A 12,355-nucleotide genomic window follows, 5' to 3' on the forward strand; every position below is an offset into this window, starting at 1 on the left:
TGCAATTTAGCTGGTACACTATTGAAATTGACATTTAATTCGATTTTTAAGTTTCAATTACTGCCATAAAGATGGTCACCAGCAGAGGTGTAAAATACTTAAGTAAAAATACTTTAAAGTACTACTTAAGTAGTTTTTTTGGGTATCTGTACTTTACTATTTATATTTGACAACTTTTACTTCACTAACATTTCTAAATAAAATAATGTACTTTTAATCCATACACTTTCCCTGACACCCAAAAGTACTCGTTACATTTTATATGCTTAAGAGTACTGGAAAATTGTCCAAATCACACACTTATCAAGAGAACATCCCTGGTCATCCCTACTGCCTCTGTTCTGGTGGACTCACTAAACACAAATGCTTCGTTTGTAAATTAGGTATGAGTGTTGGAGTGTGCCCCTGGCTATCCATAAATGTTAAAACCAAGAAAATTGAGCCATCTGGTTTGCTTGATATAAGTAATGTGAAATGATTTATACTTTTACTTTCTTTTGATACTTACAGTGGGGCAAAAAGGATTTAGTCAGCCACCAATTGTGCAAGTTCTCCCACTTAAAAAGATGAGAGGCCTGTAATTTTCATCATAGGTACACTTCAACTATGACAGACAAAATGAGAGAAAAAAAATCCAGAAAATCACATTGTAGGATTTTTTATGAATTTATTTGCAAATGATGGTGGAAAATAAGTATTTGGTCACCTACAAACAAGCAAGATTTCTGGCTCTCACAAACCTGTAACTTCTTCTTTAAGAGGATCCTCTGTCCTCCACTCGTTACCTGTATTAATGGCATCTGTTTGAACTTGTTATCAGTATAAAAGACACCTGTCCACAACCTCAAACAGTCACACTCCAAACTCCACTATGGCCAAGACCAAAGAGCTGTCAAAGGACACCAGAAACAAAATTGTAGACCTGCACCAGGCTGGGAAGACTGAATCTGCAATAGGTAAGCAGCTTGGTTTGAAGAAATCAACTGTGGGAGCAATTATTAGGAAATGGAAGACATACAAGACCACTGATAATCTCCCTCGATCTGGGGCTCCACGCAAGATCTCACCCCGTGGGGTCAAAATGATCACAAGAACGGTGAGCAAAAATCCCAGAACCACACGGGGGGACCTAGTGAATGACCTGCAGAGAGCTGGGACCAAAGTAACAAAGCCTACCATCAGTAACACACTACGCTGCCAGGGACTCAAATCCTGCAGTGCCAGACGTGTCCCCCTGCTTAAGCCAGTACATGTCCAGGCCCGTCTGAAGTTTGCTAGAGAGCATTTGGATGATCCAGAAGAAGATTGGGAGAATGTCATATGGTCAGATGAAACCAAAATATAACTTTTTGGTAAAAACTCAACTCGTCGTGTTTGGAGGACAAAGAATTCTGAGTTGCATCCAAAGAACACCATACCTACTGTGAAGCATGGGGGTGGAAACATCATGCTTTGGGGCTGTTTTTCTGCAAAGGGACCAGGACGACTGATCCGTGTAAAGGAAAGAATGAATGGGGCCATGTATCGTGAGATTTTGTGTGAAAACCTCCTTCCATCAGCAAGGGCATTGAAGATGAAACGTGGCTGGGTCTTTCAGCATGACAATGATCCCAAACACACCGCCCTGGCAACGAAGGAGTGGCTTCGTAAGAAGCATTTCAAGGTCCTGGAGTGGCCTAGCCAGTCTCCAAATCTCAACCCCATAGAAAATCTTTGGAGGGAGTTGAAAGTCCGTGTTGCCCAGCAACAGCCCCAAAACATCACTGCTCTAGAGGAGATCTGCATGGAGGAATGGGCCAAAATACCAGCAACAGTGTGTGAAAACCTTGTGAAGACTTACAGAAAACGTTTGACCTCTGTTATATACCCTTTGTTGGCAATGACAAAGTATTGAGATAAACTTTTGTTATTGACCAAATACTTATTTTCCACCATAATTTGCAAATAAATTCATAAAAAATCCTACAATGTGATTTTCTGGATTTTTCCCCCTCATTTTGTCTGTCATAGTTGAAGTGTACCTATGATGAAAATTACAGGCCTCTCTCATCTTTTTAAGTGGGAGAACTTGCACAATTGGTGGCTGACTAAATACTTTTTGCCCCACTGTAAGTATATTTTAGCAATTACATTTACTTTTGATACTTAAGTATGTTAAAACCAAATACTTTTTGACTTTTACTCGTAGTATTTTACTGGGTGACTTTCACATTAGAAATTTTCTATTAAGGTATCTTTACTTTTACTCAAGTATGAGAATTGGGTACTTTTTCCACCATTGACCATCAGTCCACCCACCATCAAATATCAACTTGAATGGAAATGTCTATTCTAGTATCTATATTTCTATAATTTCAATAGGTTTTCTATGGAATATTTACAGTTTATTTTAAGACAATGGATATTCCAACTCATGTCAACATTCTCTGATGTGTGGACCTCAAACCATCTTTGTGGTACCATTTGATAGTCAACATTTGTTTTCATTGACATTTTAGTTCATGTATCAGCCAAAACATGACACCCACCCTGTATTCAAGAGCATGCTGTTTTTCAACCAATGGTGGGCACAACACAAACACGTTTGATGACGCAAAATAAGGTCTCTAAGCTACAACATACACTACCGTTCAAAAGTTTGGGGTCACTTAGAAATGTCCTTGTTTTTGAAAGAAAAGCACATTTTTTGGTCCATTAAAATAACATCAAATTGAGACATTGTAGACATTGTTAATGTTGTAAATGACTATTGTAGCTGGAAACGGCTGATTTGTTATGGAATATCTACATAGGAGTACAGAGGCCCATTATCAGCAACCATCACTCCTGTGTTCCAATGGCACATTGTGTTAGCTAATCCAAGTTTATCATTTTAAAAGACTATTGATCATTAGAAAACCCTTTTGCAATTATGTTAACAGGGCTGAAATGTCATGCCCTGACCGTAGATTGCTTTGTATGTTTCTATTTTTGGTTTGGTCAGGGTGTGATGTGGATGGGTATTCTATGTTGTAGGTCTAGGTTTTCTGTTTCTGTGTGTTTGGCCTGGTGTGGTTCCCAATCAGAGGCAGCTGTCTATCGTTGTCTCTGATTGGGAGCCATACTTAGGTATCCTGTTTTCCCACTTTTGTTTGTGGGTGGTTGTTTCCTGTTTTGTGTTTGTTTTCACCATTCAGGACTGTTTCGGTTTTCTTTGTCATTCACTTTGTTATTTTTGTATTTTCTCATGTTCAGTTATATTAAAGTAACATGGGCACTTACCACGCTGCATTTTGGTCCGATCCTTCATATTCCTCATCTGAAGAAGAAGAAAATCGTTACATAACTGTTGTTCTAATTAAAGAAGCAATAAAACTGGCCTTCTTTAGACTAGTCGAGTATCTGGAGCATCAGCATACCTGCAAAACACCAGTCTCAACGTCAACAGAGAAGAGGTGTCTCCAAGATGCTGGCCTTCTAGGCAACATGAAACAAATCAGAGTGTACTAGAGTGTACTAGTTTAGATAAGATGTTAAAGGTTAGAAATCAAATATTTTAAAAACCGTTTATTTTTTTAAAGTGATGAAGACATGGATGTCTCATGGTAGGGTGGGGTATGCAAAAAGGCTCCATTTTGAGCTCCTATATCACCTGAACGTGATTGAAATCATATGGAAAGAACCTGAAACCATACAGTGATATAAAGAGTCTCCTACCTTATCAGTGATAAGATATGTTCTTGACGTAAGACAGAGTCTGTGAGCAGGTAATGTGGGGGTAGGTACAGTATGTTATCTTTTACAGTTGTAAAAAAGGAGGGTGTTGTATCTATCAGAGAATGAACATAGCAAGGGCATGATAATAAAACTGAGAAGGGAGTGATTTGGTGGTCGCTGGTCAGATAGTTGCATAAGAATCAAAACATCGTCTGATGTTCATCTGATGAGATTTAGTTAACATGGTCTAGTAAATTTGACCTGAATCAAAACTTTTTTTTTTTTTAATGTAGTAGGTCCTGAGCCAAAATGTATTTGATATATAGTAGGCCCTTAATCAAAATGTAGTAGGCCTATTCTGCTTATGTGAAGGGTCCACTGACTGCTCGAGGTAGGTTAGACTGATAGAGAATCCTGGGAAAAGTCCCAGGCGGGGACAATCTGCTGAACTACTGACCTCCCCGGTCAACACTGGAGTAACATTCTGCAGAGGACTGGACACAGGAGATGTGAAGCTTCTCTTGTAGTGTTTCACTCAATGACTGATGCGTTGGGAATTATATAATCATGCAATCCCTGTGTTTTCTAAATTGTTCTGTGATCGGTGGGGAAATTATATTTTATTGTACTTGTTGAGGCACCATTGTTTAGATATGATCAGTAATAGGAAGCTCGGGAAAAGAAAGATGACAATTATTTCATTAAGTGTACTGATTCAAGATCACTTAAATAGGATATTGGGATTGCATGGTTTTTGTTCATGTGGATCATCCATGCTGTGCAATGCCCTCAATTTCTGTTTCTCACACCAAAACTTTGTCTTTGTCTTATCCAAACCAGAGGATTGTGCATCCTGACTGAGAATGCCTTTAAAATGTCTGCAGTTGATTCAGACATGGAATTTGTCCCTTATTTGAAAGCTTCAGGGGGACAAAGACAGAGACTCCTCTCTCCCAGCAGGACTAAACCTACTCTCTTTAGTCCTGACATCTGTACACCCCGTTCCAATCCTGTAGGCTACTCTATTCATTGGCACACCGTTTTCACTATCCAAACAAAAACCCCTTTGTCTCTTCAACATCCTGGAAGTGATTGCAGCATGTATTCAAATCTACCTGTTCTGCACAACTTCGGAATAAAGAATAGTGTGCAACTTGAATATATTTGTCAAAGTTTAAGATTCTATGTTTGTTAGCAAACCTCACAAAAACTGCAGATATGAACTCTTAAAATATACAATGGCGTGAACTTATTTCGGTAGTATTTCGGACAAACTATATATCTGTATAATTTCTGTCATTTTGTAGAGATCCTCATTGCACCGCAGTGTAACTGCAAAAACACTGCACATTTATTGACTTTTAGGCCTATTACAGAGAGCAGTAATATTTTGGACACGCCTATTATCCTTCATTTTCTAATTTTAACAGTAATCAGGGCACAATACCAAAGTATCTATTTTGGCCTGAACATTGTCTCTACTCAAATGTCCTAACGAGTTTCTGAACAGCAGAGAATAAAATGTTAGTTCTTCTTTAGTAACTATATCACATTATTATTCTATAAATACCAAATGAACCAAGGACATTTTAGTTTCATAATACTTTCAAATTTGTGTTTGTCATGGAAAACGTGTCAAAAACATTATTCATAATAGATTACAACCAATTGGAAACGAGATATCACATTGGAGCAATTAGAACATGTGCCAAGCCAGGTGAGGACAGCATGAATGCACAACGGTCTCCTGTACCTTTCACTCTAATTTGAAACATTTGACTTTCGATTTCTACACGGTAAGATCGAAGACATGATGGTTGACATAAAAAACAAAACACTTCAGGCCTAGGCCACATAAGACACACAATAGGCTAAAACTCCTTTCACACTTTCATATATTATACATGTATTTATTTATTCGAAATGTATTTATTAGAAAGTGCAATTTTCTCCCCATATTGGTCTGCTAAATTGTCTCAATGGACCCAGTTAATTAATTGAAACTTTTACTTGGTTAGATAGCCTTCATCATAATGTGGCCTTTAACAGCTTCTGCATTGCCTATATTTAAATTAAACCTGTGCATAAATCGGAACGAGATGATATCCCCACCACTTGGCGATCATGGATGGTGTTGAATCGTCGATTGTATGTCCTCGCACCCTAAATAGTAGGCCATCCCTGAAACGAGACGGTCAGTCTGTCTGCCAATGAAAATCTGGCTAATCCAACTTGTTTTCACGGTCTTGCTGAGAAGTAAAGGCTTGGGCATTAGCACTACATTAACTTTCACAAAAGAGACATGGATTCCCGAAACTATTCTTTCACGTTGGACTCGCACTGCATATTCTCAAGGGACTTCCTACTGTGCGCAAATAGCCTACACCCCAACTGGTACGCTCCTGCACAGTCCCTGCGTTTGAGTACTCTCAGAAGTTTTAATATGCTTTTGAATAAGAACATCTATTTTAATTATACTGACACATGCAGGCTACTGCCAGTGCCCATTCGGCTAGTCTGCCTACTGTTTTATATATTTTCAGACTATGCAATCGGCCATATTTTAAGAATTACACGCAGAGCCATATATTTAGATAATAAATATATATTTTATAATAGGCTACAACAATATATTGTTTTGTAATAAATATGGTGTACAGGACTGCCTATTTTTTCCGTGCAGTTACTATAGCCTAATGTGATCTATTACTTTTTGGGCCACTAGTTGACAATTTGTCACAATGGCACAACAAATCAGCAACACAATTAATGAGAAGTACGCCTAATATTTTGAATTTACATGATCTCTATCTTCATTCAGTGTATCTGTTTAGTGGGCCGAGGGTGTTAATCCCTCAATGTTTGTATATTAGCTGTGCTATGTATATTGCTTGCCATAAATTGTTGATTGAATGAAAGCCTCACCCAAAATTCCTCGGTTTGTTTTTCCCTCTCTGCTTGTGGGCCACTCTCGTTCCCTCCCCCCACTCCAACGTTCTACTTTCATTCTCAAATCTCTGGAGTCTCCTACCTCTTTTATAACGGTCACGTTGGCGACTGATATACTAGTGACATTGGAACATCACTACACAATCTGTGCTTACTGTAAGCAAGTCTCAACAATTAAGAAAATAAGATGGGGGTTTGTGGTGGACACCTTTCTCATTATGACCCCCAATGCCTTGTGTAAGGGTGATTCAAAAGCAACATTCAAGTGGACTGATATACAACACAACACCATTTGGATAATCTGTGCGGGTATAAGAAGCTCACTCCCGTGCGCACCTGCTGCATAAAAGTTTTGGGGCACCATTGCCAAAAGGAACGCTGTGGTAAATTGCCTGTTGATTTGTCTGTGGGGTTATTTACAGATTTACTGTCTTTCTCTCTCGCACACAGACCCCCCCCCCTCGTTCTGCCCGCAGATAGCGCTTCATTCTCTCCTCGATTACGCAGCGGGATTTACATGAAGCTGTTAATTGTTTGCTCTTTAAATAGAGGTGGCCTGGAGCCAACAGTCTGCCAGAGGTTACGAACCGACTCCCTCCCTCCCCCTCCTGCCCGACAGTGCAGCCCCCTGGATGATCAGCATGACAAAGCACTGGGGGGGTCAGAGCCTGCTGGCACCACCCGCTCTCCTACCTGCGCTCTCCTAGCCTGGGAGGCCACCACGACCATCAACTTGACTTAGAGATCCATCCTCTGATTGCCACAGCGCGGAGCTCTGCAGCCCAACACGGGCCTTCCTACTCGACCCAGGTGCCAGTCCAACAGCCTCCACGGCTGGAAAAGCTTGCCCCTGCCCAGTTCAGGTGGGCCACAGCGCCCATGGATAAAGCGATGCTGCCAAACCACCACGGACCGCCCGGATCATCCTACCAGCCGTCGCCCGAGCTCAACAAAGATGGGCCGATCAAGGAGGAATCTTGGGACCAGAAGAAAAATGCCAACGGTGGGAAGAAAAAAAACTATCAGCGCTACCCCAAACCACCCTACTCCTACCTCGCAATGATTGCCATGGTCATCCAAAATTCTCCAGAGAAGAAGCTTACGTTGTCTGAGGTAAAGTGAGTTGGTGTGCGGACATGCGAGTTTAGAATAAATTGTACATTTTGGCCAAATTACGCATGGTTATTTGTGTACATTTGGGCTGTTAATCATTGTTATTTTCATATATTATTTAAGTTTCAGCAAAGAAAGTTGATATACTTTATTATTTAAAAAGTTCTAATCGGGGATTCTGTTTGATCGCAAGTTTAAAAAAACGGTCTTTGTAGGGGTAGGTATACGAAGTTCGATTGCATTAAACAGACAGAACAGTACAATCATTTGACGCTAAACAGAGTAAGCTAGTAACCTCTTGCCCCACTTCAGTGACCGCCATGCTTTTCTGGGTTTGTTTTGTTAAGGATAGCAGCATACAGTGAAACCAGACACTGAGATGTATTAGCTGGAGTTGGTTGAGTTGATAAGAAACATAGTCGATGATAGCTCTCTGTGTAGGCTATCAGTCCTACAGGTCATCTTACGTTTTGTATTATAGGCCTATGAAAAGGCTGCAATCATGTTTTCAATCATATACAGTATCTCTTTAATATAGTCTGTTAATTTGACTGTTTAATGCAGAAACCCATTGATGCAAGTTGACTCCTTTCTTATTGTCTCTCCCCAGATTCTAAAGGAGATCAGTACACTTTTCCCTTTTTTCAAAGGGAACTACAAAGGCTGGCGGGACTCAGTGCGACACAACCTCTCTTCCTATGACTGCTTTGTTAAGGTGTGTCTTATTAAGTGTCTTCTTTATTGTTATGTCAATCAGTGGGCTCAATTATACTTTTGATTCTAGAATCCAAACAACCTACAAGCAAGTATACCTATTACATTTACATGTTAGTCATTTAGCAGACACTCTTATCCAGAGCGACTTACAGGAACAAATAGGGTTGAGTGCCTTGCTCAATGGCATATTGGCAGATTTTTCACCTAGTTGGCTCGGGCATTCGAACCAGCGACCTTTCGGTTACTGGCCCAACGCGTTTAACCACTAGACTACCTGTGTAGCCTATCGAAAGCCACCGCAGTGCTTTATAAAACATTAGTTGAAGCAAATCATTTGAGCAAATTATGAGATGTGAAACTGGGGAGATCCTGTCTGACTGGTTTTCAGGTTGTACTATACTTTTGATCTCACCGCTGTCTGTCACTCCTGGTCCCTGTAGGTACTGAAGGATCCTGGGAAGCCCCAGGGGAAGGGGAACTTCTGGGCCGTGGAAGTGAGCCGGGTGCCTCTGGAGCTCCTCAAGAGGCAGAACACTGCTGTGTCACGCCAGGATGAGACCATCTTCGCCCAGGATCTTGCTCCTTACATCCTGCATGGGCACCAACATAAGCTAGATGCGGAGCCCCTGGCCCCCCCACCACCAATCATTGTTCTACCCCGAGGACCCATCACAACCCCCCCTCCCGGCCCCTCTTTCACTGCTCTATCCCCCATACCCACCAGACAACTCTCCCTCTCTCAGGAGGAGCTGTACCGGCCCAAGCTGGACTCGTCCTTTGCCATTGACTCCCTCCTCCACAGCCTGAGGCCGGCCAGCGAAGCAGGAGAACCCGACAGGGGCAGGGACTGCTGGAGGGTCGAGCCCCACACTCGCCCCTCCCCTCCTCCATGCGCTCGCTACTCCTCCTCCGCCCGCAGCGCCTCAGCGAGCTCCGTCAGCCCCGCCTCGTCATCCGATGAGGACTGGAGGGGCGTGTCGCAAGGCGGGAAGCAGGTGCCCGAGGGCGAGGCAGGATCAGATGGGTACGAGGACTGCAGGCCCCCTCCACACAAGACTGCCCGCCGAGGCTGCCCCCCTCCCTGGGAGCTTCCCACCTCATATGCCAAGTACACACCGCCCAATGCTGTGGCCCCGCCCAGCATGCGTTTTAACGGAGGCCCTCTGATGCCTCTGGGGATGCCTCTGTATGGTTACGGAGGGTCTCCTGTCACATCCAGCCATTTTGTAGGTCATGCCTACTGGCCCCTCTTAGCCAGCGGGCGCCCTCCCCTCATAATGGACCTGGACACTATGCTCCAGTCAGTACCGCCCAATAAGAGTGTGTTTGATGTGCTGGGTCCACCCAATCAGTCGTCTCACCAGCCTGCTGGTCAGTATGCCCTGCAGAGTGGACCCCCCCTCAGACGGTATCCCCATTATTGACTATGACTCAAATCAAACCAGTACCAAACATATTGCAGTGCAATGCAGGGATAAGAATGACCTATTCGTACAAACTTAACTCCGTGTCCACATTTATTCAATGTTTACAGAAGACCAAATTGTAAATTCAAATGTACAACCACTAATATCTCCCTAAAATATACAACCACTAATATCTCCCTAAAATATACAACCACTAATATCTACCTCAAATATACAACCACTAATATCTACCTCAAATATACAACCACTAATATCTACCTCAAATATACAACCACTAATATCTACCTCAAATATACAACCACTAATATCTACCTCAAATATACAACCACTAATATCTACCTCAAATATACAACCACTAATATCTACCTCAAATATACAACCACTAATATCTACCTCAAATATACAACCACTAATATCTACCTCAAATATACAACCACTAATATCTACCTCAAATATACAACCACTAATATCTACCTCAAATATACAACCACTAATATCTACCTCAAATATACAACCACTAATATCTACCTCATTCTTTTGAAATCAGTTAATACAGGGATGTTGCACTGCCCGAGTTTGCACGATTGTATTGTCAATGTGATTCATTTTTCCTTTTAAGAAATCTCTCTAAAATGTTGTCTACCTCGACTATTGAATGTGTTTTTTCAGCGGAATTTTTTCCAGAGGAAAAGTATTTTCTTCCCTTTTGTTTTTATGGTTGTCTTTTGAAAAGCTTGTACAGTATTTTAAGATGTAAAACTGCACATGAAGCCAGTATTGAAAAGTCAGCTTTTTCTTCACAGGGTATGAAATAAAATGTTTTCTTTCACTCAACTGTTGTCTTTGATAGTATTCATATAGGAAAAGACATGGCGCTTTTCAATATTACACATGTGCTAGTCCGGTGCCAAGAGCCTTAGGAAAACAGAAGTGAGGTTTTCTAAGCCTCACCTAAGTGAAGAGAGAGCTCTTTGTCTTTGTGTGTGTGCTGTGTTGGTCGTCTTGTCTCATCGGTGCCCAGTGGATCACTGCCTCTTACTCCAGTGAGGTTAGGTGTGTTTGTTCAGATGGTTGAACCAAAATTGAGTGTTTGTCCCTGACTTGAGATAAGCTGTGCATAATTGGTTCAGAGTTAAAGTTCAGTGTCGAATGCCTTGTATTCTTTGTCCTATAGAGATGTCCCAGTGTTACAACACAAGACAATTTGATCTTACTGTCTGCCTGACAAAAAGCTTGAATCCCCCCAGCCAGCTCTAAAAGGCTTATTTGCATAAGGGTTACTGTTAACGGTAGCTGTTATTCTAGTCTAAATCAAATTTTATTTGTCACATGATCCGAACAGGTGTAGACCTTACTGTGAAATGCTTACTTACAAGCCCTTAACCCACAATGCAGTTCAAGAAATAGAGTTAATAAAATATTTACTAAATAAACAAATCAATCAAAAAGTAACACAAGAAATGTACATAACAATAACGAGGCTATACAGGGGTTTCCGGTACCGAGTCAATGTACAAGTTAGTCGAGGTCATTTGTAAAGTGACTATGCATAGATAATAAACAGCGAGTAGCAGCAGTGTAAAAACAGTCAATGTAAATAGTCCAGGTGGCCATTTGATTAGTTGTTCAGGAGTCTTATGGCTTGGGGTTAGACGCTGTTAAGGAGCCTTTTGGTCCCAGACTTGGTGTTCCGGTACCGCTAAATATTGGTGTCATGTAGTTTCACCCCTAAATGTTTATCGATGTTATCCCTGTATTAGTGTACAATACTGGCTATTACTGAAGAAATACTTGTAGAGAGTCTCCAAGTCGTCTTTCCTGATACGTAGGCAGATATCCGCTCACTGGGAGGGGGCAGAGTTTTAGGATATCTCTTTGGGTGTGACTAACATTTTTACCACAGGAATTGTGATCCATTAATTCTTTTTTTTCTTGTCTTGGATCCGTGGTCCACAGCACTAGCTGTAAGGTCCCACGCCACTCCTTCACATCACTCTACCAACGTCCTGCTGCTGGAACATCAATGCTCACTATCTCCCAATCTATTCTCCATGCATGCCTGCCCTGGGCCTGCACCCCCTCCTCTCCCCTTCCCCTATCATCATAGACACTGAAAACTCTCCTCCCCCTGTGGGGATGAGGCCCTCTCAATCCTCCTGCCTCGCAGACCCACCACACTCCAACCCTCCTGCCTCTCAGCCCCACCACACTCCAACCCTCCTGCCTCTCAGCCCCACGACACTCCACCCCTCCTGCCTCTCAGCCCCACCACACTCCACCCCTCCTGCCTCGCAGACCCACCACACTCCAACCCTCCTGCCTCTCAGCCCCACCACACTCCACCCCTCCTGCCTCGCAGACCCACCACACTCCAACCCTCCTTCCTCTCAGCCCCACCACACTCCAACCCTCCTGCCTCTCAGCCCCACCACACTCCAACCCTCTTGCCTCTC

At 42.2% G+C, this 12,355-nt stretch overlaps 1 protein-coding gene across 1 annotated transcript; it reads left to right on the forward strand.

The window, feature by feature from the left end:
- The first annotated feature begins 7,151 nt into the window (after nt 1-7,151).
- LOC139531688 (forkhead box protein H1-like) lies at nt 7,152-10,736 on the forward strand. The gene is given in 4 exon segments (XM_071328375.1): nt 7,152-7,327; nt 7,329-7,758; nt 8,369-8,473; nt 8,916-10,736. Coding segments are annotated over 4 exon segments (1,569 nt in total). The 5' UTR covers nt 7,152-7,277; the 3' UTR covers nt 9,900-10,736.
- Nucleotides 10,737-12,355: the final 1,619 nt, after the last annotated feature.

Source organism: Salvelinus alpinus, chromosome 10, assembly GCF_045679555.1.
Source record: "Salvelinus alpinus chromosome 10, SLU_Salpinus.1, whole genome shotgun sequence".
Taxonomy (NCBI): domain Eukaryota; kingdom Metazoa; phylum Chordata; class Actinopteri; order Salmoniformes; family Salmonidae; genus Salvelinus; species Salvelinus alpinus.